The sequence below is a fragment of the Lampris incognitus genome, chromosome 8, assembly GCF_029633865.1.
Source record: "Lampris incognitus isolate fLamInc1 chromosome 8, fLamInc1.hap2, whole genome shotgun sequence".
NCBI classification, from domain to species: Eukaryota; Metazoa; Chordata; class Actinopteri; order Lampriformes; family Lampridae; genus Lampris; species Lampris incognitus.
This window is the reverse complement of record NC_079218.1, coordinates 2275146-2298944: the sequence shown is the minus strand read 5'-3', so window position 1 is coordinate 2298944 and position 23799 is coordinate 2275146. Positions and strand designations below refer to the sequence as shown.

The 23799-nt window shown below is 48.8% G+C and overlaps 2 protein-coding genes and 1 long non-coding RNA gene across 7 annotated transcripts in view; 1 reads left to right on the top strand and 2 right to left on the bottom strand.

The window, feature by feature from the left end:
* Positions 1-12196: 12196 nt before the first annotated feature.
* Positions 12197-16802, bottom strand: LOC130117042 (heat shock cognate 70 kDa protein). Its single transcript, XM_056285179.1, has 9 exons — positions 16665-16802; positions 15340-15549; positions 14926-15131; positions 14466-14618; positions 13781-14336; positions 13471-13673; positions 13072-13270; positions 12753-12985; positions 12197-12660 (listed from the first exon to the last, which is right to left on the bottom strand). Exons 2-9 carry the CDS (start codon positions 15542-15544, stop codon positions 12463-12465), a joined length of 1953 nt encoding a protein of 650 aa, XP_056141154.1. The 5' UTR covers positions 15545-15549; positions 16665-16802; the 3' UTR covers positions 12197-12462.
* A 264-nt stretch (positions 16803-17066) lies between these two features.
* LOC130117044 (uncharacterized) lies at positions 17067-22698 on the top strand. Its single transcript, XR_008810617.1, has 3 exons — positions 17067-17149; positions 17287-17340; positions 22686-22698. It is a non-coding gene; the product is annotated as an uncharacterized LOC130117044 (long non-coding RNA).
* LOC130117043 (cytotoxic and regulatory T-cell molecule) overlaps positions 17209-23799 on the bottom strand; it is a 28488-nt gene continuing 21897 nt past the window's right edge. For 4 of the 5 annotated variants that reach the window (XM_056285185.1, XM_056285184.1, XM_056285180.1 and 1 more), the window contains 4 exons: positions 23676-23753; positions 22675-22821; positions 17699-17800; positions 17209-17575 (listed from right to left, as the gene is read on the bottom strand). In XM_056285185.1, the coding sequence (XP_056141160.1) occupies positions 17397-17575; positions 17699-17800; positions 22675-22821; positions 23676-23753 (506 nt within the window). In that variant the 3' untranslated portion in view covers positions 17209-17396. The remainder of the gene's footprint in view (positions 17576-17698; positions 17801-22674; positions 22822-23675; positions 23754-23799) is intronic. The other variant, XM_056285183.1, reaches the window with a different exon arrangement.

Genomic DNA, 23799 nt, shown 5'->3' with positions numbered 1-23799 from the left:
TATAAAATATATTACAGCACCACAATATTGTGTATACCTCCATCATTTGCTATTGTCAGATGAAATGGTATTTGGTAATATCTTGGAATAAATACTTTACCTTAATGGTTGTCTTTGGTGCGCTTGACGATGTCCGTCATGGCTGTCAGCAGGGGGCGGTGTCAGCGGGGGGCTCCTCTTGTCAAACATGTGTGCTGCCACATCCAGGCTGTCACACGCCTGCAGGTCTGCGTCATCAGGTTGTGCCTCTCCCGGTTGTGCTAGCCCCTGCTGCGAGCTGTCATCACACTGCCCCTCTTGGACGTGTATGCAGATGGGCTGATCATGGTCACCAGTGCACTCATGTAGGTCCTTTTGGTAGGCCCTCTCCTGGGCCAGGCTCTCCGTGTCAGAGTCAAGGGAGTCCCGGTGGCCGCGACTAGAATATAGTTTTGGAGAGGACGGTTTCACTTGTTCATACTTCAACTTCATACCTGCCTTTCCACACGCAGGTCTTCGGTCCATGCTTGTGTTGTGGCTGGGACAGGTCGCTGCTCCTTGGTGTTGTGTTCTTCCGCACGGTTGTCAAACATAAGGAGGAAAAGCTGGCAGCATGGTGGCAACTTTGAAAGACTGGAATCAGCAGACAAAACAATGCATCGTATTAGAACATCACATTTTAACAATGGCCGAAATACACGCAGAAATCTGGTCAAGCTGTTATCTGGAAAAACTCCTCGTGGTTCTGGTGCACGGCTCACCCCGACTTAAAAGAACTACTCCAGTGTGCCCGCTACGTGGCGCTGTTACAGCCGTGTGCCACGGAACAGCCTCACTCATTCACCATCAGACAGCGCCAGTCATGACCATGTTAGCAGTGAGTCCTGCTAACATGGGTGCTTCCTTTCAGAAGTTAGCCAGTAAGACCAGAGGGTCCACGTACACGGACGCTGCTGCTGCTGCTGCTGCTGCTGCTGCATAACACACTCAAGCTTTGAAGGGCTGAGCTGGCATGTGTGAGTACGTTACAGCCTGCCCTGAGGTCTAACATTAACCATATTCAACCACATACTGGGGTCGATTCCCAAAGTCCACCATTTCTCTATTAACAACGTTTAGACATATATATATATATAAAATCCAGCCACTGAGGATGCACAAGCCAGTGCATCCTTAGCGCCGGTCCCAAGCCCGGACAAATGGGGAGGGTTGCGTCAGGAAGGGCATCCGGCGTAAAATCTTTGCCAATCAAATATGCGGATCATAAATAAGACTTACATACCGGATCGGTCGAGGCCCGGGTTACCAACGACCGCCACCGGTACTGTTAACCAGCAGGGTGTCGGTGGAAACTATGCTACTGTTGGGCGAAGGAGAAGGAGAGGGGGAAAGCATGTCCAGAGGCAGCTAGAGAGGAGGAAGGGTAGACATGTGGAGGTGAGAGTTGGAACTTTGAATGTTGGCACTATGACTGGTAAAGGGAGAGAGCTGGCTGACATGATGGAAAGAAGAAAGGTAGGCATACTGTGTGTGCAAGAGACCAGGTGGAAGGGGAGTAAGGCCAGGAGTATCGGAGGTGGGTTCAAACTCTTTTACCATGGTGTGAATGGGAGGAGTAATGGGGTAGGGGTAATTCTGAAGGAAGAGTATGTCAAGAGCGTGCTGGAGGTGAAGAGAGTGTCAGACAGAGTGATGAGTATGAAGCTGGAAATCGAAGGTGTATTGCTGAATGTTATCAGTGCATATGCCCCGCAAGTTGTGTGTGAGATGGAAGAAAAAGAAGAATTCTGGAGTGAGTTGGACGACATGGTGGAGAGGGTACCAAAGGAGGAGAGAGTGGTGATTGGAGCGGACTTCAATGGACATGTTGGTGAAGGGAACAGAGGTGATGAGGAGGTGATGGGAAGGTATGGAGTCAAGAAGAGACATGTGGAAGGACAGATGGTGGTCGATTTTGCGAAAAGGATGGAAATGGCTGTGGTGAATACATATTTCAAGAAGAGGGAGGAACACAGGGTGACGTACAAGAGTGGAGGAAAGTGCACACAGGTGGACTATATCTTATGTAGAAGGCGCCATCTAAAAGGGATTAGAGACTGCAAGGTGGTGACGGGAGAACGTAGCTAGGCAGCATCGGATGGTGGTCTGTAGGATGACTTTGGAGACCAAGAAGAGGAAGCGAGTGAAGACACAGCCGAAGATCAAATGGTGGAAGTTGAAGAAGGAAAACTTTTGTGTGGAGTTCAGGCAGGAGTTAAGACAGGCACTGGGTGGTAGTGAAGAGTTGCCAGATGGCTGGGCAACCACTGCAGAAATAGTGAGGGAGACAGCTAGGAAGGTACTTGGTGTGTCATCAGGACAGAGGAAGGAAGACAAGGAGACTTGGTGGTGGAATGAGGAATTACAGCAAATTATACAGAGGAAAAGGTTGGCAAAGAAGAAGTGGGATTGTCAGAGAGATGAAGAAAGTAGACAGGAGTACAAGGAGATGCAGCGTAAAGCAAAGAGAGAGGTGGCAAAGGCAAAGGAAAAGGCATATGGTGAGTTGTATGACAGGTTAGACACTAAGGAAGGAGAAAAGGACTTGTACCGATTGGCTAGACAGAGGGACCAAGCTGCAAAGGATGTGCAGCAAGTTAGGGCGATCAAGGATAGAGATGGAAATGTGCTGACAAGCGAGGAGAGTGTGCTGAGAAGGTGGAAGGAATACTTTGAGGGGCTGATGAATGAAGAAAATGAGAGAGAGAGAAGGTTGGATGATGTAGGGATAGTGAATCAGGAAGTTCAGCGGATTAGCAAGGAGGAAGTGAGGGCAGCTATGAAGAGGATGAAGAGTGGAAAGGCAGTTGGTCCTGATGACATACCTGTGGAGGCATTGAGGTGTTTAGGAGAGATGGCAGTGGAGTTTTTAACTAGATTGTTTAACACAATCTTGGAAAGTGAGAGGATGCCTGAGGAGTGGAGAAGAAGCATACTGGTACCGATTTTCAAGAACAAGGGCGATGTGCAGAACTGTAACAACTACAGAGGTATAAAGTTGATCAGCCACAGCATGAAGATTTGGGAAAGAGTAATAGAAGCTAGGTTAAGAGGAGAGGTGATGATCAGCAGCAGCAGTATGGTTTCATGCCACGAAAGAGCACCACAGATGCGATGTTTGCTTTGAGAATGTTGATTGAGAAGTATAGAGAAGGCCAGAAGGAGTCACATTGTGTCTTTGTAGATTTAGTGAAATCTTATGACAGAGTGCCGAGAGAGGAGGTGTGGTATTGTATGAGGAAGTCAGGAGTTACAGAGAAGTATGTAGGAGTGGTGCAGGATATGTATGAGGGAAGTGTGACAATGGTGAGGTGTGCGGTTGGAATGACAGATGGGTTCAAGGTGGAGGTGGGATTACATCGAGGATCGCCTCTGAGCCCTTTCTTGTTTGCAATGGTGATGGACAGGTTGACGGACAAGATCAGGCAGGAGTCTCCATGGACGATGATGTTCGTGGATGACATTGTGATCTGTAGTGAGAGTAGAGTACAGGTGGAGGAGAGCCTGGAGAGGTGGAGGCATGCACTGGAGAGAAGAGGAATGAAAGTCAGTTGGAGCAAGACGGAATACCTATGTGTGAATGAGAGGGGGGACAGTGGAATGGTCAGGATGCAAGGAGTGGGGGTGACGAAGGCATATGAGTTTAAATACTTGGGGTCAACTGTCCAAAGTAACGGGGAGTGCAGTAGAGAGGTGAAAAAGAGAGTGCAGGCAGGGTGGAGTGGGTGGAGAAGTGTGTCAGGAGTGATGTGTGACAGAAGGGTACCAGCAAGAGTTAAAGGGAAAGTTTACAAGATGGTTGTGAGACCAGCTATGTTGTATGGTTTGGAGACAGTGGCACTGACGAAAAGACAGGAGGAGGAGCTGGAGGTGGCAGAGATGAAGATGCTAAGGTTTTCACTGGGAGTGATGAAGAAGGACAGGATTAAGAACGAGTATATTAGAGGGACAGCTCAGGTTGGACGGTTTGGAGACAAAGCAAGAGAGACAAGATTGAGATGGTTTGGACATGTGTGGAGGAGAGATGCTGGGTATACTGGGAGAAGGATGCTGAATATGGAGCTGCCAGGGAAGAGGAGAAGAGGAAGGCCAAAGAGGAGGTTTATGGAGGTGGTGAGGGAGGACATGCAAGTGGCTGTTGTGACAGAGGAAGATGCAGAGGACAGGAAGAGATGGAAACGGATGATCCGCTGTGGCGCCCCCTAACGGGAGCAGCCGAAAGTAGTAGTAGACATATACACTACCGTTCAAAAGTTTGGGATCACCCAAACAATTTCGTGTTTTCCATGAAAAGTCACACTTATTCACCACCATATGTTGTGAAATGAATAGAAAATAGAGTCAAGACATTGACAAGGTTAGAAATAATGATTTGTATTTGAAATAAGATTTTTTTTACATCAAACTTTGCTTTCGTCAAAGAATCCTCCATTTGCAGCAATTACAGCATTGCAGACCTTTGGCATTCTAGCTGTTAATTTGTTGAGGTAATCTGGAGAAATTGCACCCCACGCTTCCAGAAGCAGCTCCCACAAGTTGGATTGGTTGGATGGGCACTTCTTTGAGCAGATTGAGTTTCTGGAGCATCACATTTGTGGGGTCAATTAAACGCTCAAAATGGCCAGAAAAAGAGAACTTTCATCTGAAACTCGACAGTCTATTCTTGTTCTTAGAAATGAAGGCTATTCCATGCGAGAAATTGCTAAGAAATTGAAGATTTCCTACACCGGTGTGTACTACTCCCTTCAGAGGACAGCACAAACAGGCTCTAACAGGTACTATTTAATGAAGATGCCAGTTGGGGACCTGTGAGGCGTCTGTTTCTCAAACTAGAGACTCTAATGTACTTATCTTCTTGCTCAGTTGTGCAACGCGGCCTCCCACTTCTTTTTCTACTCTGGTTAGAGCCTGTTTGTGCTGTCCTCTGAAGGGAGTAGTACACACCGGTGTAGGAAATCTTCAATTTCTTAGCAATTTCTCGCATGGAATAGCCTTCATTTCTAAGAACAAGAATAGACTGTCGAGTTTCAGATGAAAGTTCTCTTTTTCTGGCCATTTTGAGCGTTTAATTGACCCCACAAATGTGATGCTCCAGAAACTCAATCTGCTCAAAGAAGTGCCCATCCAACCAATCCAACTTGTGGGAGCTGCTTCTGGAAGCGTGGGGTGCAATTTCTCCAGATTACCTCAACAAATTAACAGCTAGAATGCCAAAGGTCTGCAATGCTGTAATTGCTGCAAATGGAGGATTCTTTGACGAAAGCAAAGTTTGATGTAAAAAAAATCTTATTTCAAATACAAATCATTATTTCTAACCTTGTCAATGTCTTGACTCTATTTTCTATTCATTTCACAACATATGGTGGTGAATAAGTGTGACTTTTCATGGAAAACACAAAATTGTTTGGGTGATCCCAAACTTTTGAACGGTAGTGTACATGTCTTTGGACTGTGGGAGGAAACCGGAGCCCCTGGAGGAAACCCACACAGACACGGGGAGAACATGCAAACTCCACACAGAGGACGACCCGGGACGACCCCCAAGGTTTGTCTACCCCGGGGCTCGAACCCAGGACCTTCTTCCTGTGAGGCAACCGCCGTAACCACTACGCCACTGTGCATGTATATATATATATATATATATATATATATATATATATATATATATATATATATATATATATATATATATATATATATATATATATATATATATATACAAACCCCAATTCCAGTGAAGTTGGGACGTTGTGTAAAACGTGAATAAAAACACAACACAATGATTTGCAAATTCTTTTCCACCTCTATTCAACGGAATACACTACAAAGACAAGATATTTAATGTTCAAACTGATAAACTTTATTGTTTTTTGCAAATATTCACTCATTTTGAATTTGATGCCTGCAACACGTTCCAAAGAAGCTGGGACAGGGGCAACAAAAGACTGGGAAAGTTGAGGAATGCTCAAAAAACACCTGTATGGAACATTCCACAGGTGAACAGGTTAACTGGGAACAGGGGAGTGTCATGATTGGGTATAAAAGGAGCATCCCCGAAAGGCTCAGTCGTTCACAAGCAAGGATGGGGCGAGGGTCACCACTCTGTGAACAACTGCGTGAGCAAATAGTCCAACAGTTTAAGAACAACGTTTCTCAACGTACAACTGCAAGGAGTTTAGGGATTTCATCGTCTACAGTCCATCATATCATCACAAGATTCAGAGAATTCGGAGAAATCTCTGCACGTAAGCGGCAAGGCCCAAAACCAACATTGAATGCCCGTGACCTTTGACCCCTCAGGTGGCACTGCATTAAAAACCGACATCATTGTGTAAAGGATATGACCAGGTGGGCTCAGGAACACTTGGGAAAACCCTCGTCAGTTAACACAGTTGGTCGCTACATCTACAAGTGAAAGTTAAAACTCTACCATGCAAAGCCAAAGCCAGATATCAACACCACCCAGAAACACCGCCCGCCGGCTTCTCTGGCCCCAGCTCATCTGAGATGGACTGACGCAAAGTGGACAAGTGTGCTGTGGTCTGACGAGTCCACATTTCACATTGTTTTTGGAAATCATGGACGTGGTGTCCTCCGGGCTAAAGAGGAAAAGGACCATCCAGATTGTTATCAGCCCAGAGTCCAAAAGCCAGCATCTGTGATGGTATGGGGGGGTGTTAGTGCCCATGGCATCATGGGTAACTTGCACATCTGTGAAGGCACCATTAATGCTGAAAGGTCCATACAGGTTTTGGAGCAACATGTGCTGCCATCCAAGCGACGTCTTTTTCAGGGACGTCCCTGCTTATTTCAGCAAGACAATACCAAGCCACATTCTGCAGGTGGTCCACCAGCGGGGCTTCGTAGTAAAAGAGTGTGGGTACTGGACTGGCCTACCTGCAGTCCAGACCTGTCTCCCGTTGAACATGTGTGGCGCATTATGAAGCGCAAAATACGACAACGGAGACCCCGGACTGTTGAGCAACTGAAGTCGTACATCAGCAAGAATGGGAAAGGATTCCACCTACAAAGCTTCAACAAGTAGTGTCCTCAGTTCCCAAACGCTTACTGAGTGTTGTTAAAAGGAAAGGTGGTGTAACACAGTGGTGAACATGCCCCTGTCCCAGCTTCTTTGGGACGTGTTGCAGGCATCAAATTCAAAATGAGTGAATATTTGCAAAAAACAATAAAGTTTATCAGTTTGAACATTAAATATCTTGTCTTTGTAGTGGATTCAACTGAATATAGGTCGAAGAGGATTTGCAAATCATTGTATTCTGTTTTTATTCACGTTTTACACAACGTCCCAACTTCATTGGAATTGGGGTTTGTGTGTATGTATATATACACAGTACATGCACAGTGGCGTAGTGGTTACCGCGGTTGCCTCACAGGAAGAAGGTCCTGGGTTCGAGCCCCGGGACGAGCAAGTTGCTGATCAAAGCATGAATACAGGATTCCAACAGACGACGGTATGTTCAGACCTGATGTTGTGTGTCAAGAATATAGTGAGACAGCCCCCATCAGCTCACAGATCTGCAAACACAGGAACATGATTTTCATATGCATAATAAAGCTATACGGGTGTGTGTATAATATTTAAAATAAAGAAAGCGAGGCAAACTTGTTTGTGTACGACTGAGCTTGTAAAGTATTTGATCTTAAAAGCCAGAGGGAAGGATTTTGTGAAGAGGCAGAGAGAAAACGCTGCACAGATTGTCACAGCATCCCTCACTACTACTACTCCTACTACTACTACTACTACTACTCCTACTACTTTTGGCTGCTCCCGTTAGGGGGCGCCACAGCGGATCATCCGTTTCCATCTCTTCCTGTCCTCTGCATCTTCCTCTGTCACACCAGCCACCTGCATGTCCTCCCTCAACACCCCCATAAACCTCCTCTTTGGCCTTCCTCTTCTCCTCTTCCCTGGCAGCTCCATATTCAGCATCCTTCTCGCAGTATACCCAGCATCTCTCCTCCACACATGTCCAAACCATCTCCATCTTGCTTCTCTTGCTTTGTCTCCAAACCGTCCAACCTGAGCTGTCCCTCTAATATACTCGTTCCTAATCCTGTCCTTCTTCATCACTCCCAATGAAAATCTTATCATCTTCAACTCTGCCACCTCCACCTCCACCTGTCTTTTCATCAGTGCCACTGTCTCCAAACCATACAACATAGCTGGTCTCACAACCATCTTGTAAACCTTCCCTTTAACTCTTGCTGGTACCCTTCTGTCACACATCACTCCTGACACTCTTCTCCACCCACTCCACCCTGCCTGCACTCTCTTCTTCACCTCTCTACTGCACTCCCCGTTACTTTGGACAGTTGACCCCAAGTATTTAAACTCATATGCCTTCGTCACCTCCACTCCTTGTATCCTCACCATTCCACTGTCCCCCCTCTCATTCACACATAGGTATTCCGTCTTGCTCCAACTGACTTTCATTCCTCTTCTCTCCAGTGCATACCTCCACCTCTCCAGGCTCTCCTCCACCTGCACCCTACTCTCACTACAGATCACAATGTCATCCGCAAACATCACAGTCCACTCGCAGCATCCCTCAATACTTATAATATAGCTTATTGCTAGTGCCTCTATCATACTGTCTGCTGGTTCCAGCTCGTTGCGTTAAACATGCGTCCTCCAGCAGTCAGGACTCTCCTCCAGCAGTCAGGACTCTCCTCCAGCAGTCAGGACTCTCCTCCACCAGTCAGGACTCTCCTCCACCAGTCAGGACTCTCCTCCACCAGTCAGGACTTTGCTCCAGCAGTCAGGACTCTCCTCCACCAGTCAGGACTTTGCTCCAGCAGTCAGGACTTTGCTCCACCAGTCAGGACTCTCCTCCGCCAGTCAGGACTTTGCTCTACCAGTCAGGACTTTGCTCCAGCAGTCAGGACTTTGCTCCAGCAGTCAGGACTCTCCTCCGCCAGTCAGGACTCTCCTCCAGCAGTCAGGACTCTCCTCCACCAGTCAGGACTCTCCTCCACCAGTCAGGACTCTCCTCCACCAGTCAGGACTTTGCTCCAGCAGTCAGGACTCTCCTCCGCCAGTCAGGACTCTCCTCCAGCAGTCAGGACTCTCCTCCACCAGTCAGGACTCTCCTCCACCAGTCAGCACTCTCCTCCACCAGTCAGGACTCTCCTCCACCAGTCAGGACTCTCCTCCACCAGTAAGGACTCTCCTCCACCAGTCAGGACTTTGCTCCAGCAGTCAGGACTCTCCTCCACCAGTCAGGACTCTCCTCCGCCAGTCAGGACTTTGCTCCACCAGTCAGGACTTTGCTCCACCAGTCAGGACTTTGCTCCAGCAGTCAGGACTTTGCTCCAGCAGTCAGGACTGCCTATGGAGTATTCAGTCAAACGACGCACGAATCATAGCTAAATCAAAGAAAACAAACTCAACCACCGATTATTATTGTTACTATTATTGTTGTTATTAGTATTAACATATATGTCACAGGCATAAGGTACGGATGAGAACGGGTGGCATTTGAAAACAACATCTTGTAAATGTTTTAAAGTGAACCTCGCCGTCACCTACTCACCAGTCTCCATCTTGTGCCACCGCTCGATAGTGCAAGCGGTTGCTAAGGTAACCGTACACAGTCGAAACACGCGGAGGCTTGGCGCATGCGTAATAGCGCGGCTGTGAGGTTCGTCTGTACTTCCGTGTCTGATTTATATGTTTCAGTAACGGACACACGTTAGTTTCATTACGTGTGTCCAGGCGCAGACAAACGCACAGCAGCGAACAACGACGCAGAGCAATGGAGCGAGAGACGCCAGATAGAGACGCCAGATAGACCCCCCCCCCCTCCCTCCCCGCAAGATATGTAGCGGTTTATAGCTGCCGTGCCCTGCTGCCCACGGCCGCCGCCGTCCGCCGGGCAAGACTATGCACATACATATGGCGTCACTGCACTGAGAAGACTGGAGCCAGCTGGGGAGAAGCTTAACGTGACGTGTTCCGGTCAAGTGTCGTCACCGTTATGTGTATGTCCGTTACTAAAGACCACCTCCAGGTCATCACCGTTATGTGTATGTCCGTTACTAAAGACCACCTCCAGGTCATCACCGTTATGTGTATGTCCGTTACTAAAGACCACCTCCAGGTCATCACCGTTATGTGTATGTCCGTTACTAAAGACCACCTCCAGGTCATCCCACGTGTCGTCACCGTTATGTGTATGTCCGTTACTAAAGACCACCTCCAGGTCATCACACGTGTCGTCACCGTTATGTGTATGTCCGTTACTAAAGACCACCTCCACTTCATCACCGTTATGTGTATGTCCGTTACTAAAGACCACCTCCAGGTCATCACCGTTATGTGTATGTCCGTTACTAAAGACCACCTCCAGGTCATCACACGTGTCATCACCGTTATGTGTATGTCCGTTACTAAAGACCACCTCCAGGTCATCACACGTGTCGTCACCGTTATGTGTATGTCCGTTACCAAAGACCACCTCCAGGTCATCACCGTTATGTGTATGTCCGTTACTAAAGACCACCTCCAGGTCATCACCGTTATGTGTATGTCCGTTACTAAAGACCACCTCCAGGTCATCACACGTGTCATCACCGTTATGTGTATGTCCGTTACTAAAGATCACCTCCAGGTCATCACACGTGTCCGTAACTCTTGACATTTAAGCAATTCGGATCGTAATTTGAAACGACGCAGAATATAAATGATCAGAGGGTTCTGGGTTCACCAACCATAGTAAAGAAACATCTGTGGGAAACCATTCCGGTCCAGTAAATCCATATTTACATGAAAACATTTCATTGAAACATACAATAACCGCACAGTAGCGAGACATTTGGCTTTATGAAGCCTTTAACCTCGTGCATACTCCACACGGCGCTGAGCGAGTCTGGCAGTACTTCTTTCACACTGGTGATGGCGCCAACGCTCCTGGCTATACAACAGACGCGAGTCCGTTCCTCCGACGTCCTCCACACGTCCGGATGACGTTAACGCTGCTCTTTTTAGGGCCTACTGTACTCCACTCTATACTGCCCACTTGTGGTGCAGTTACAGCAAAGCAACAATGAAAACGCTGCAGGTAGCATAGTATAATGATGCGTTCAGAGTCTTGCTCAAGCCTCCAAGATGGACAAGTGCAAGTCATGAGTGTGTGACTAGTAATGTTCCCACTTTTCATGCTGCGTTGAGGAATTTTATGTACAAATTTGTGTCGATTAATTGATTCCAAGAGTGTAATGATAATGCTCTTAACTGAGCCGACAAAGTGACTCAAGGTACTCCTGTTTCTGGAAACATTGGAACAAATGTCTGTATAGCTTTTAATCATTGTGGACTGCTGGTAGCTATATTTTGTGTTGCTGTCCTGTGTTGTATTTTTCTCTTCAGTATGGACCCATCTGTGTCTGAATCACGACCTGACATTCCAGCATAGGTATGTGCATACTTCAAGCATGTGCAGTCCCCCTTATAAAGTTTACCTTATCATTTTGTGGTGCCATTTCCATTTTAATATTTGTCCTTATGTACTGTGAACCCATCGAGTTAAAAAAAAATAAAACAATCGTGCTGTTGCAGGGGCAACATTGACTTGGGCTTGACATTTTTTTGCAACCAAGGATTTTAAAGTTTGTAATGTTTCAACAATTCCATTAAGTCAGCTATACTTTGTGTCCAAACTATGGCATAGATCACATAGGGCTGCCCTTTCCAACACTGGGCTAGAATGGAGATTGTTCAAAAACTCAAGAGACTTGTCTAAAATTAGTATCAGTAAGATAACAAAGATGGTCCCAAACAGTCTATATGCAGCTGCATTGTCAAACCAAGCAGCAGGATTTGTAAATACAGCTGCATAGACTATTGCAAGACTGTAAATACAAGGTTTACATTGCAGAAACGCACATAACTGACTCCACAATAAACATCTCAAATGCTGACAATTTCAACACTTGTATTTAGAATTCCAAGCACAATTTCCAACCTAAAACCAGGAATTTTTTTGAATATGGGCTTCTTACTATCCAAGAGACTAAGTTACCAGGTTTAAAAGCAGAAATGAGAATCAAATAAACATCATGCAAGCTCTACCACCACTTCCCACCCCCATGAAAACAACCAGACAGTCCCCCCCGACACACTCCCATCCCCACATACACTGAATAACCAGACAGGGACAACAGGGTCACCAATTTATTTTTTGCTAGGTACTGAGACAGCTGACATTCCAGATATAAAATCTTCCCATAAAATGTGAAGTTTAAATGCAAACAAATTTGTTCCCTTCTGTGAAACAAACAGATGCAATATGAATACTGAACCCAGATTTTTTTTATTTTATTTTATTTAAACACTCTAGCTTGAGCAATGCAACTCTAGCTATGAGAGGCTTACATAGTTTCCGAACTCATTTTGGGGAGGAAGCTACTGAAGAGGTGGAATGTTTAATCAACCTCCTCAATGGTTGGTCCAGAGGATCCACCACCAGGAGCAGCACCACCAGCTCCAGGGAAGCCACCGGGCATACCCTCGGGCATCCCACCTGGCATCCCACCAGCACTCTGGTACAGCTTTGTGATGATGGGGTTGCACACCTTCTCTAGCTCCTTTTGCTGGTGCTCATACTCATCCTTCTCTGCAGTCTGTATGGAAGCAGAAGCAATTGTCAATAACAACATCATCTCATTCTGATGCACATTTCATATCCTTTTCCTCAAATGGGAGAGACTGTTACCTGGTTCTTGTCCAGCCAGCTAATGACCTCATTGCATTTGTCCAAGATCTTCTGCTTGTCCTCGTCGCTGATCTTGCCAGCAAGCTTCTCATCTTCCACAGTGGACTTCATGTTAAAAGCATATGATTCCAGGCCATTCTTGGCAGACACCTTATCACGCTGGACATCATCCTCAGCCTTGTATTTCTCGGCTTCCTGGACCATACGCTCAATATCTTCCTTGCTCAGACGACCTGCAACAGAAGTGATGAGGTGAGTGATCCTCAACCTATAACAAGCAAACTAGTTTAGTTCAAGCAGCACATTTTCCTTTACTTACCCTTGTCATTGGTGATTGTGATCTTGTTCTCCTTGCCAGTGCTCTTGTCAACAGCAGAAACATTCATAATGCCGTTTGCATCGATATCAAAAGTGACCTCAATCTGAGGAACACCACGAGGAGCAGGAGGGATTCCTGTCAGCTCAAACTTGCCCAGCAGGTTGTTGTCCTTTGTCATGGCACGCTCGCCCTCATAAACCTGTTTGATACATCTAACATTAGCAACTCTGACCAGATGTAAACTGCCGGCTACAGATTAATTAAGTTCATTCGCTCAGACATCTAAGGAAGGTTCTTGACCATCATTGGTCTTGCAACCTCTGGCGGAAACTACGAATGGCAGAATAAACGTCATCACAGCGAGAGGTATTCATACGCAGCATTATCTGATGTACTCACTTGAATGAGCACGCCAGGTTGGTTGTCTGAATAGGTGGTGAAGGTCTGGGTCTGCTTGGTAGGGATGGTGGTGTTACGTTTGATCAGCACCGTCATGACACCTCCAGCTGTCTCGATACCCAGGGACAGAGGGGTGACGTCCAGAAGAAGCAGGTCCTGGACATTCTCAGATTTGTCACCAGACAGGATGGCAGCCTGGACAGCTAGATACAAGGAACTAATAAGTCTTGGGAACAGATCATATTGGCTGTGGATCCTTCTTTTGTTCAACTTTTGAAAACTTTAATCAAGGAAATCTGTTAACATTTACCAGCTCCATAGGCCACAGCCTCATCAGGGTTGATGCTTTTGTTCAGCTCCTTGCCATTGAAGAAGTCTTGCAGCAGCTTCTGGATCTTGGGGATACGGGTGGAGCCACCAACCAAAACAATGTCATGGACCTGCCCTTTATCCATCTTGGCATCACGGAGGGACTTTTCTACTGGGTCCAAGGTGCCACGGAAGAGGTCAGCATTGAGCTCCTCAAAGCGGGCCCTTGTGATGGAGGTATAGAAGTCAACACCCTCATACAAGGAGTCGATCTCAATGCTGGCCTGGGTGCTGGAAGACAGGGTGCGCTTTGCCCTCTCACAAGCGGTGCGCAGACGACGGACGGCTCTCTTGTTGTCACTGATGTCCTTCTTGTACTTGCGTTTGAACTCGGCGATGAAATGATTGACCATGCGGTTGTCAAAATCTTCTCCTCCAAGATGAGTATCTCCAGCAGTAGACTTGACCTCAAAGATACCGTCTTCAATGGTCAAGATGGACACATCGAAGGTACCACCACCAAGATCAAAGATGAGAACATTCCTCTCAGATCCAACCTGCAATTAGGTAAAATGTCTTAGTTCACCACAAGTCAATACTGCCTTTTTAAAACTCAAGATTTCAGCATCTGTTCTTCTGACACCTGTCATTTTGACTACAGCAATTAGGTACAGTTAGCCATTCACCTTCTTGTCCAATCCGTAAGCGATGGCAGCAGCAGTTGGCTCATTGATGATACGCAGAACATTAAGGCCTGAGATCGTACCAGCATCCTTGGTTGCCTGGCGCTGGGAGTCATTGAAGTAGGCTGGCACAGTGATGACTGCATTGTTTACTGTCTGGAAAGAGAAAGCAACAAAGCACGGGTTAACACATTACAGGTGGATGAGCAGAATCAATTCCCCCCCCCCCCCAAGTCAACTAGTCAGGAGGTTGCCTGAGCAGCTCAAAAAGTGATCTTGCCAAACTGCTTGATTAATCTGCGTGAATTTATCTAATCTGCTGGATTGAGAAAATCTACTCAGATCCACCAAGAATTGGGATACAAAAAAAAAAATTGATAGCGGTTGATTAGTCACCTATTGGTCAACTATTCTGATCCATCCCTACACACTAAAAATACAAAATTACAGTGATAAACCTTACTTTTCCGAGGTAGGCCTCTGCAATCTCCTTCATCTTCACCAGCACCATTGAAGAGATTTCCTCTGGGTAGAAGGACTTCGACTCACCCTTGTACTCCACTTGTACTTTGGGGCGGCTGTTGTCATTAATGACATTGAAGGGCCAGTGCTTCATGTCCGACTGCACAACTCCATCATCAAACCTGCGGCCAATGAGCCTTTTGGCATCTGCAAGAACACAATCGGTTCAACAGCAGAAAGTGTAAGCATATCTCCATATGATCCAGCTATTGATGAAAGCTCTGGACCATGTGATTTATCAAACTCTATTGGGGGCTGTTTCTTAAACAATATTCATTCTGTTTTAGGTTTTACATTATGGATTGCCACAATAGCAAGATATAATAAAAAGAAGGGGGAAAAAAATCGACCTTACCAAAGACTGTGTTGGTGGGGTTCATGGCAACTTGATTTTTGGCTGCATCTCCAATGAGCCTCTCAGAATCAGTGAAGGCAACATAGCTGGGAGTGGTCCTGTTGCCCTGGTCATTGGCAATGATTTCAACTTTGCCATGCTGGAACACACCCACACAGGAGTAGGTGGTCCCAAGATCAATGCCGACCGCTGGTCCCTTAGACATAGTTTCTGAAATACACAGAAATTTAATATTAAAATATCATGGCCTCTAACTGATGGGGTTGGGGTTGAGTTACGAGTGACAAAATTGTACCCATACAACCACAGCCCTAAGGTCCTTAAAAAAAAAAACTACATAGCAGTTGCACCAACATACGTGTACTTAGTCAAGTCTTCCGTGTGTCAAAGGGCAACAGGATGAGTTTACAGTAAATGCACTTTAACCGCAATGACTAGACTAAATACACAAGGAAACAGCTACTTCCCGACGCTGGGGGGCGCTACGAGCAAGATCCATGTTCACTTTTTTTTTTTTTTACTTTAAATTCCTCAAAGGGAAAAGCGATTAAAGCAGACTTACATCATGTCAGTGCCCAAGCGCATTGCTGAAGATATGAACGCTATACTGCAGGGCCCCTTTACCGGCCACTGCTGCATATGGAGCGGCTGCCCAGCCGCCAACCCCCGGAAGGGATGTGCTGTGGCGGTACGGCCGGAACTTCCGCAGAGCGAGTTACTATAACGACTCAGGCCAATGGCGCTGAGGAAGTTTCCGTTTGGCCCGCTTGCCTAGCGTCATGTATAGGCAGGGCTAGGGTACCCGTTCTGACAGAACCTGCGTCCATGCAAGACGCAGCACGAAGAAGACCCGCTGTGAAAGTGCGACTCGGGTTCGGTACATAGAAGAGAGGATCAGTGGCCGCGTCAACGCTGATTGCGTGGGCCCGACCACGTGAGTGGGCCACGCGTTGTACGTAACAGAATGTTCCAGAACGTCCTCCCGCGGCCGCGGGAGGGGGCCGGCCGTGCCGCGTCGCTCCGGCTGGAGGAGGCCGGCCGTGCGCCGCGTTCGCCGCGTTGCGCAACGCGGCGCACCGCGGCACATCCGGGGGTTATTTCCCGCCACCCCGGTTGACAAACGAGACAATGGCGTCAAGATTCAGGCCACACATTTCCACGCCGAAGCGCACCGCTACGTCTCCCAGCCGGCCAACGAGGCTAAGGCCGCTGAGGCCGCGTAAGCAACCAAGGCCGCTTCACCACACGTCGTTTCAGCGGTACCTTTTGTTTCGCCATTGCGCCACACGGCCGCTTGTGTCGTCGGCAGAGAAAAGGGGCCTTACCAAGTAGCTGAGCCGAGGATGAGATCTGGTGGTAGGCTGGGTTGCGCAGAGGTGAAGCTCGGCCGCGACCGTCCCGACACTAACGGAGAAAGACAGAAGCGCTTAACGGGAGCCTCTATATGCTCGGCAAGCAGCCAATCATATTACCAGCTTTCGACGCGTCTCAACAGCAAACCAATCATTTTCATGATCCCGCCCCATCCTGGTTCCGTTATCCGCAGCACTCCGCCAAGACCCGCCCCTATAATGTGCCTTTAATTGGCTAACCCTAATTTTTAACCAACCCAACGACGGAACGAATACTAGCCAATCAGATGCAAAGTAGGGCGGGTCTTCCTGAAATGCGCGTGGGAGGAAAACAAGGCGCGTGACGTGTGACGCCGCATGGTTTCCTGGTGGTGGTGGTGGTGGTGTGCCGTGGGCGCGTCCGGAATTACCTGGAATTTCCAAAACTTCAGGAACGTCTTAGCACATCTTCCTCCATGGTATTAACCACTCATGAGTTGGCATCTTTCTTTGTATTCTATAAATATATTTTATTTGCACATTTACAGGCGACGTGTTCACCCATTATTTTCTAAGTAAACATTTCCATTTCAATGAAACACAGCCCTTTTTACAGAAAACGGCACCCAGCACAGCTTTGTTTAGAAGCACTGAAGTTACACACCACACAGTAAGCATGAGAAACATCGACACTTGGCTGCACGTATTGGCCACAATCAGTAAACATTAAAGTTCTGTCTCCTTAATGTGATTTGTAGCGGAGCTAGAAGCGACGTGAGGTGGAGGAGCCTCATGTGGCCTGCTCCCTGCTCCTGCTCCTGCTGCTCCTCCTGCTCCTGCTGCTGCAGCGGCTTTCTCTCCTGGCTCTTCAGCAACATACTGTGTGAACGCGCTGTTGAAAAGCCCTGCAAGAAAGAACATTTCAAAGACAACCGTTTAATGCCCAGCACCTTTATTGTGTTCATGAACACGTGTTTTTCAGCTTTTCTTTTGGTCTAATGGCTGAGAACTAGTCTCATATTAGGTACCTTTGTGTCTTTGGCTTTGGAATTGTCTCTCCTCACTGCTTGATTTTGATTTACTGCTTTCCACCGACTGTTCCGATTCTTCATTCTCTGTGACAAAGAAAACTGTCATGATATCTTAAATGTTCTTAATATGCGAGATATCCCTCATAAACTTCAGCACAGCTACTGTATGTGGCAGTCTGTGTCCGGCGATGTATGTATTTCTATTCAATTGAACACATTCAGACAGCAGATATCTATATACTACACACAGACAGACAAACTTCTTTATAAGCAAACCAAGCAGAAGCCAGAAAAAAATACGTGGTTAATTCTTTGAATATATTTTGGGTACTGAGTCAAGTTTCAAATTAAAACCAATGCACGTTTTGACCTGACATAATAGATAGACAGATAGATAGATAGATAGATAGATAGATAGATAGATAGATAGATAGATAGAGGAGCTCAAGCAGGAGTCGTGACAACTTTCTCTTTCGGCTACACAACGTGCACCATTTCTTCCTTCCACCATTACAACAACAACAAAAACCCGCGCAGCGGAAGTTTGTCACTGTAAACCCGAACCGAGGAAACAGCAGCTGTAAACCAATGTTCCTACCAGCTCAATAAGGGGAGTTATGTACCCCTATAACCACTACACACGTCCCCCCAGAATTCGCCTTAATAGGAAAAGTCAGTGTGGCGAGGGGGGCGGATCTCTCTGCCCCAACGGCTCCGCTGAACAGGAGCTGGGGGCTGGTTAACCGCAGGCAAAGCAGCAGAGTCCTCACAGCTGGACCGGGGAAAGGGAGGGGCTGGGGAAGCAGGGGGCGGCTCGCTGGGGGAGGGGGGCAGAGCCGGGGGGCGCCCCCGCCGTGGGGGCAGGGCCAGATCAACAGGGCGGTCTAAGTCCAGGTGAGCAGGCTCGAGGCGGTCCACAGAAACCCGCTCCAGCCTGCTGCCAACCTCCACCACAAAGTGCTTATCTCCAGGGTCCCGTACCCGAAATGGACCGTCGTAGGGTGGTTGCAGGGGACCGCGGTGCGCGTCGTGACGGATGAAAACATACTCCGCCGACCGCAGCTCCGTGGGGACACAGGACTGAGAGCCGCCATGCTGAGAAGTGGGGACCGGTGCAAAAGCCCTGGCTTCCTCCTACAGCGCAGTCCTTTGGCAGCTGGCGGACCAGGGAGCTGTGGCGGTGGGAAGGAAATCCCCCGGGACCCGAAGTGGCTGTCCGTAGACCAGTTCGGCGGATGAGGACTGGAGGTCCTCCTTTGGGGCCGTCCTGAGCCCAAGCATGACCCAAGGCAGTTTGTCGACCCAGCAGTCGTCCTTGAGGGTAGCCCGTGATGCGGCCTTCATCGAGCGATGGAACCTCTCGACCAATCCATTAGCTTGAGGGTGATACGCTGTGGTGCGATGGAGCCTCACCCCTAAACCCGCGGCGATCGCCTCCCAGAGCGCTGACGTGAATTGCGGCCCTCTGTCCGAGGAGAGGTCAGATGGGGTGCCAAAGCGGGCGACCCAGGTTCCGATGAACGCTCGGACAACCTCAGGCGCTGTCGTGGACGAAAGTGGGACGACCTCTGGCCATCGCGTGGTCCAGTCGACCATGGTGAGCAGGTATGTGAAACCATTGGAGGGGGGTAGGGGGCCTACCAGGTCCACATTCACGTGGTCGAACCTCCTCTCAGGTACCGTGAAAGGTATCAGGGGCGCTTTGACGTGCCGGAGCACTTTGGAGCGTTGGCACTCCACACAGGTGTCAGCCCAGTCCCTCACATCCTGTCTGAGTCCATGCCAGACAAACTTTGCCGCCACCAACCTCTGTGAAGGCTTTCTGCCAGGGTGAGACGGGCCATGGACTGCGTCGAAGACCCGCCGCCTCCAAGCAGTCGGAACGACGGGGCGGGGCTGACACATAGAGACGTCGCACAGGAGCCACATCCTCCAACTGCAGCCCTGTGACGGCGGTCCTGCATGCCTGCACTCCTGGGTCGGCGGCCTGGTCAGCCGCCATCTGGCTGTAGTCGAGTCCCAAATGGGCGGCACCAGCGATGGCCCAGGAGAGACAGTCAGCGACCGGGTTGGACTTCCCAGCGACATGCCTCACGTCGGTGGTAAACTCTGAGATGTAGGCCAACTGTCGCTGCTGGCGGGCTGACCAGGGCTCTGCCACCTTGGCCATCGTGAACACCAGCGGTTTGTGATCGACGAAAGCCGTGAACTGACGGCCCTCCAGGAGGAAACGAAAGTGCCTAACAGCGAGGAGAAGGCCAAGCAGCTCACCATCAAAGGTGCTGTATTTGCGCTCTCTCAGGTTCAACTGCCGGCTGAAGAAGGCAAGCGGCTGCCACGCGCCGCTCACCCACTGCTCGTAAACCGCGCCGACAGCGTAGTCCGAAGCATCCGTCGTGATGGCGATGGGCGCTCCAGCCACAGGGTGTGCCAGCATCGCCGCGTCAGCCAGGGCGGCCTTCACATCCTTAAAAGCCGTGTCCCTCTCTGCAGACCAGTCCACGGCGTGTTTGGGGGCTGTGCCCTTCAGAGCCTCATATAGGGGGCGGAGGAGATCGGCAGCCCGGGGATGAACCGGTGGTAGAAGGACACCATGCCAATGAACTCCCGGAGGGACTGGGCCGTGTGTGGGCGTGGAAAGTCTGCGACGGCCTCCACCTTAGATAGAAGGGGGCCGCCCGGTCCTTGGTGACCCGGTGGCCCAGGAAGTCGATGGTGCTCAGACCAAACTGGCATTTGGCCGCCGGGTTAACTATCAAGCCGTGCAGGCTGAGCCTCTCGAAAAGGGCTCTGAGGTGGGACAAGTGCTCGGACACGGAGGCGCTAGCGACCAGGATGTCATCCAGGTACACAAAGAGGAAAGGCAGGTCCCGCAACACTGAGTCCATGAGGCGTTGGAAGGACTGCGCGGCGTTCTTGAGCCCAAACGGCATGCGCAGGAACTCGAACAGGCCGAACGGAGTTGTCACAGCCGTTTTGGGGACATCCGCGGAGTGGACGGGCACCTGGTGGTATCCACGGACGAGGTCCACCTTGGAAAAGGTCACTTTCCCAGCCAGGTGGGCGGAGAAATCTTGGATGTGAGGGATCGGGTAGTGGTCCGGTGTTGTTGCGTCATTGAGCCGACGGTAGTCACCACATGGACGCCACCCACCGCCAGGCTTAGGCACTATGTGGAGGGGTGAAGCCCACGGGCTGCTGGAGCGATGCCGTGGCGCTCCATGTTCTCAAACTCCGCCTTGGCGACAGAGAGCTTGGTCGGGTCGAGGCGCCGAGCTCGGGCGTGCACCGGCGGGCCGGTGGTGACGATGTGGTTCTCAACCCCATGTTTGGCCGTAGATGACGAGAATGTGGGCTGAGTGAGGTCAGGGAACTCGGAGAGAAGATGGAGAAACACGTCCTCGTTGGAGAGCATGCTGGACAGCCTGACGGAGCCTGTATCGCTGAGTTTAGACGCGTGTGAAGCGAAGGTGACGGCGTCAATCAGGCGTCGATTCCTGACGTCCACCAGCAGCCCGTGAGCACAAAGGAAATCTGCACCGAGGAGGGGAAATGCCACGTCGGCGGTGACAAAATCCCAGCTGAACCGCTGTCCGTTAAAACACATGTCAATGTGCCTCGTGCCGTACGTACGGATAGAGCTGCCGTTAGCAGCTTCCGTGGGAGGGCCGTGAGCGCCCGACAGGGCGTCCACACTCCATGCAGGTACGACACTCCTCTGCGCCCCAGTGTCGCATAGGAAACGCCGCCCCGAGATGGAGTCTCGCGGGAAAAGTAGCCTGCTGTCCTCCACGCCGACGCCCATGGCCACTAGTGAGCGCCGGCCTTGGCGTTTCCCGACGAGCTGAGATTGCACGGGGAGGTGCACTTTTTCACCTTGGCCCCGAACTTTGCAGGGTAAAAGCACAAGCCGGGCTCCTGTCTCCGACCGGGGGTTGCCGCGGCGACCACCATGGAGTCACCAGGTGGTGAAGTGTGGGGGTGGGCAGGGGTGAGCGCGGACGCACAGTGCTGCTGTTGGCTGGCCAGGAAGAACTTGTCAGCTTCTTCAGCTAGCTTGCGGCAATCGGTAATGCTGGTGTTAGCCAAAGCGGCCCGCACCTGAGCAGGCAGTTGTCGCAGAAACAGTAGGACAAAGAGGAAATCCGGTGTGTGCGCCGGTCCCAGCAGATTCAGCATCTTGTCCATGAGCTCGGATGGCGTCTGTCACCCAAGCCTTGCAGAGAAAAGAGGCGGTGGGCCCTCTCGGCGTCGGAAAGTTCAAAACTCTTCAAGAGGTGGTCTTTGAGCCCCTTGTATTTGTCTGCCGCCGGAGGATTTGTAAGGAGACTCACCACTCTAGTTGCAGTCCAACACCCGAGCGCTGATACCACGTAGTAGTATTTAGTAGCATCGTCCGTTATCTTGCGGAGAGCAAACCGCGCTTCCGCCTGGGCGAACCATGTCGTTGCCGATGACTCCCAGAACTCCGGCAGTTTGAGAGAAACCGCGGTGATTTCGTCAACCATGTTCGTCTGAAAGATTGTCTCTGATAACTACCAAGAGACAAACGTCGGGGTCACCAGCGTAGAGGAGCTCAAGCAGGAGTCGTGACAACTTTCTCTTTCGGCTACACAACGTGCACCATTTCTTCCTTCCACCATTACAACGACCACACGAAAACCCGCGCAGCGGAAGTGTGTCACTGTAAACCCGAACCGAGAAAACAGCAGCTGTAAACAAACGTTCCTACCAGCTCATTAAGGGGAATTATGTAGCCCCATAACCACTCCAGATAGACAGACAGATAGATAGATAGATAGATAGATAGATAGATAGATAGATAGATAGATAGATAGATAGATAGATAGATAGATAGATAGATGATTACCCTTACAGAGTATGTAAATTATTTTTTTCTAAGGTGAAGGTGTGTTGAACTGAGATGAAGCAGATTAAAAGAAACTGCACTTCAAAAATACACATCTTATTACCTCTTTTCCAGCGGATGTGTGCCGACCTGAGTTTGATGACGAAAAAGATGACAACCACTAACAGAGAAAGGATCAGGCAAGTCACCAGGAAGACCAACAATGAGCCTCCTTCATTTCTCATCTGCCTCTCCATCTCATCAGGAGTCCCTTCAGAAGAACAGAATACAGTCAGTCATCTCATTTGGTGTTTGCAACACAAATGGTTATCAATTACATTAGCCTCCCTAATGGCTCATAACAACTTTTTTAAATTTGGAACCACATATTAACGGCATTTTTACATAATCATCTTTAGTTAGACACTTTTATAAAGTGATCCATCTTTTCTGCATTTTACAGAGTAATTGTGGAACAAAAATAGAACATGGGCTGTTTTTCCATTTGAGATAAAAGAACAAAAGAAAGAAAAGGTACAAAAACCATTCTTACATGAACCAATTTAAAGAAAAGAAGGATGTTTTGGGGGAATATACAATTTCCACTTCTACCAAATTTTCTCAAATTTAGTTTCCTCAAGCCTCGTGGAGAAGGTGATCCTTTCCATAACAAATCGCCATGAATGACGTCATACCAGTCCTCCAGAGATGGGCTGTCTGGCTTAAGCCATTTCTTTGTAATTGCTTTTCTGGCAGCTACACTCAATATTCCAGATAAGTAACTTGTATTCATGTTTGTGGGTGTTGCATGTAATAGACCAAAGAAGAGGTCATCCCAATTAAAAGTAATTTTTGCCCCAAATATAGTCACTCATTTTATATAAATCTTATGCCAAAAGGCGTTTACGTTTAGGCAGGTCCTAAACGAGTGGGAGTGGGTGGAAGAGCCTGAGTGGTGAGATGCCTGAGCAGCTGTGATAACAGGTCTACTAAGTCTCTTCCAGCCGAGCCCTCTCCATGAGGCTGAGCTGGTTCATAACATTTCTATGATCACCATCTGGCTGGAATTCTCAAAAGCGAAACAAGGCCAGGCAGAGACTGGTGTTGATGACTGTGTAGACCTACCGCTGGTACTGTTGCCCTCCTTTCCATTATGGGATGTGTTTTCATCCGTTACGACTGACTCGGGGACTAGTGACTTGCCTTTGAGGAACGAAAAAGAGGACATGGAAATCAGAATAAACTGACT

Excerpts from the sequence above, each read along its gene's own strand:
- LOC130117042 (XM_056285179.1), bottom strand. The coding sequence starts at position 15,544 with ATGTCTAAGGGACCAGCGGTCGGCATTGATCTTGGGACCACCTACTCC. Across the intron at positions 13,271-13,470 it reads AACCTGGCGTGCTCATTCAA|GTTTATGAGGGCGAGCGTGC; the intron begins GTGAGTACATCA and ends TGTATCAAACAG. Across the intron at positions 12,661-12,752 it reads GCTGGCTGGACAAGAACCAG|ACTGCAGAGAAGGATGAGTA; the intron begins GTAACAGTCTCT and ends GCTTCCATACAG.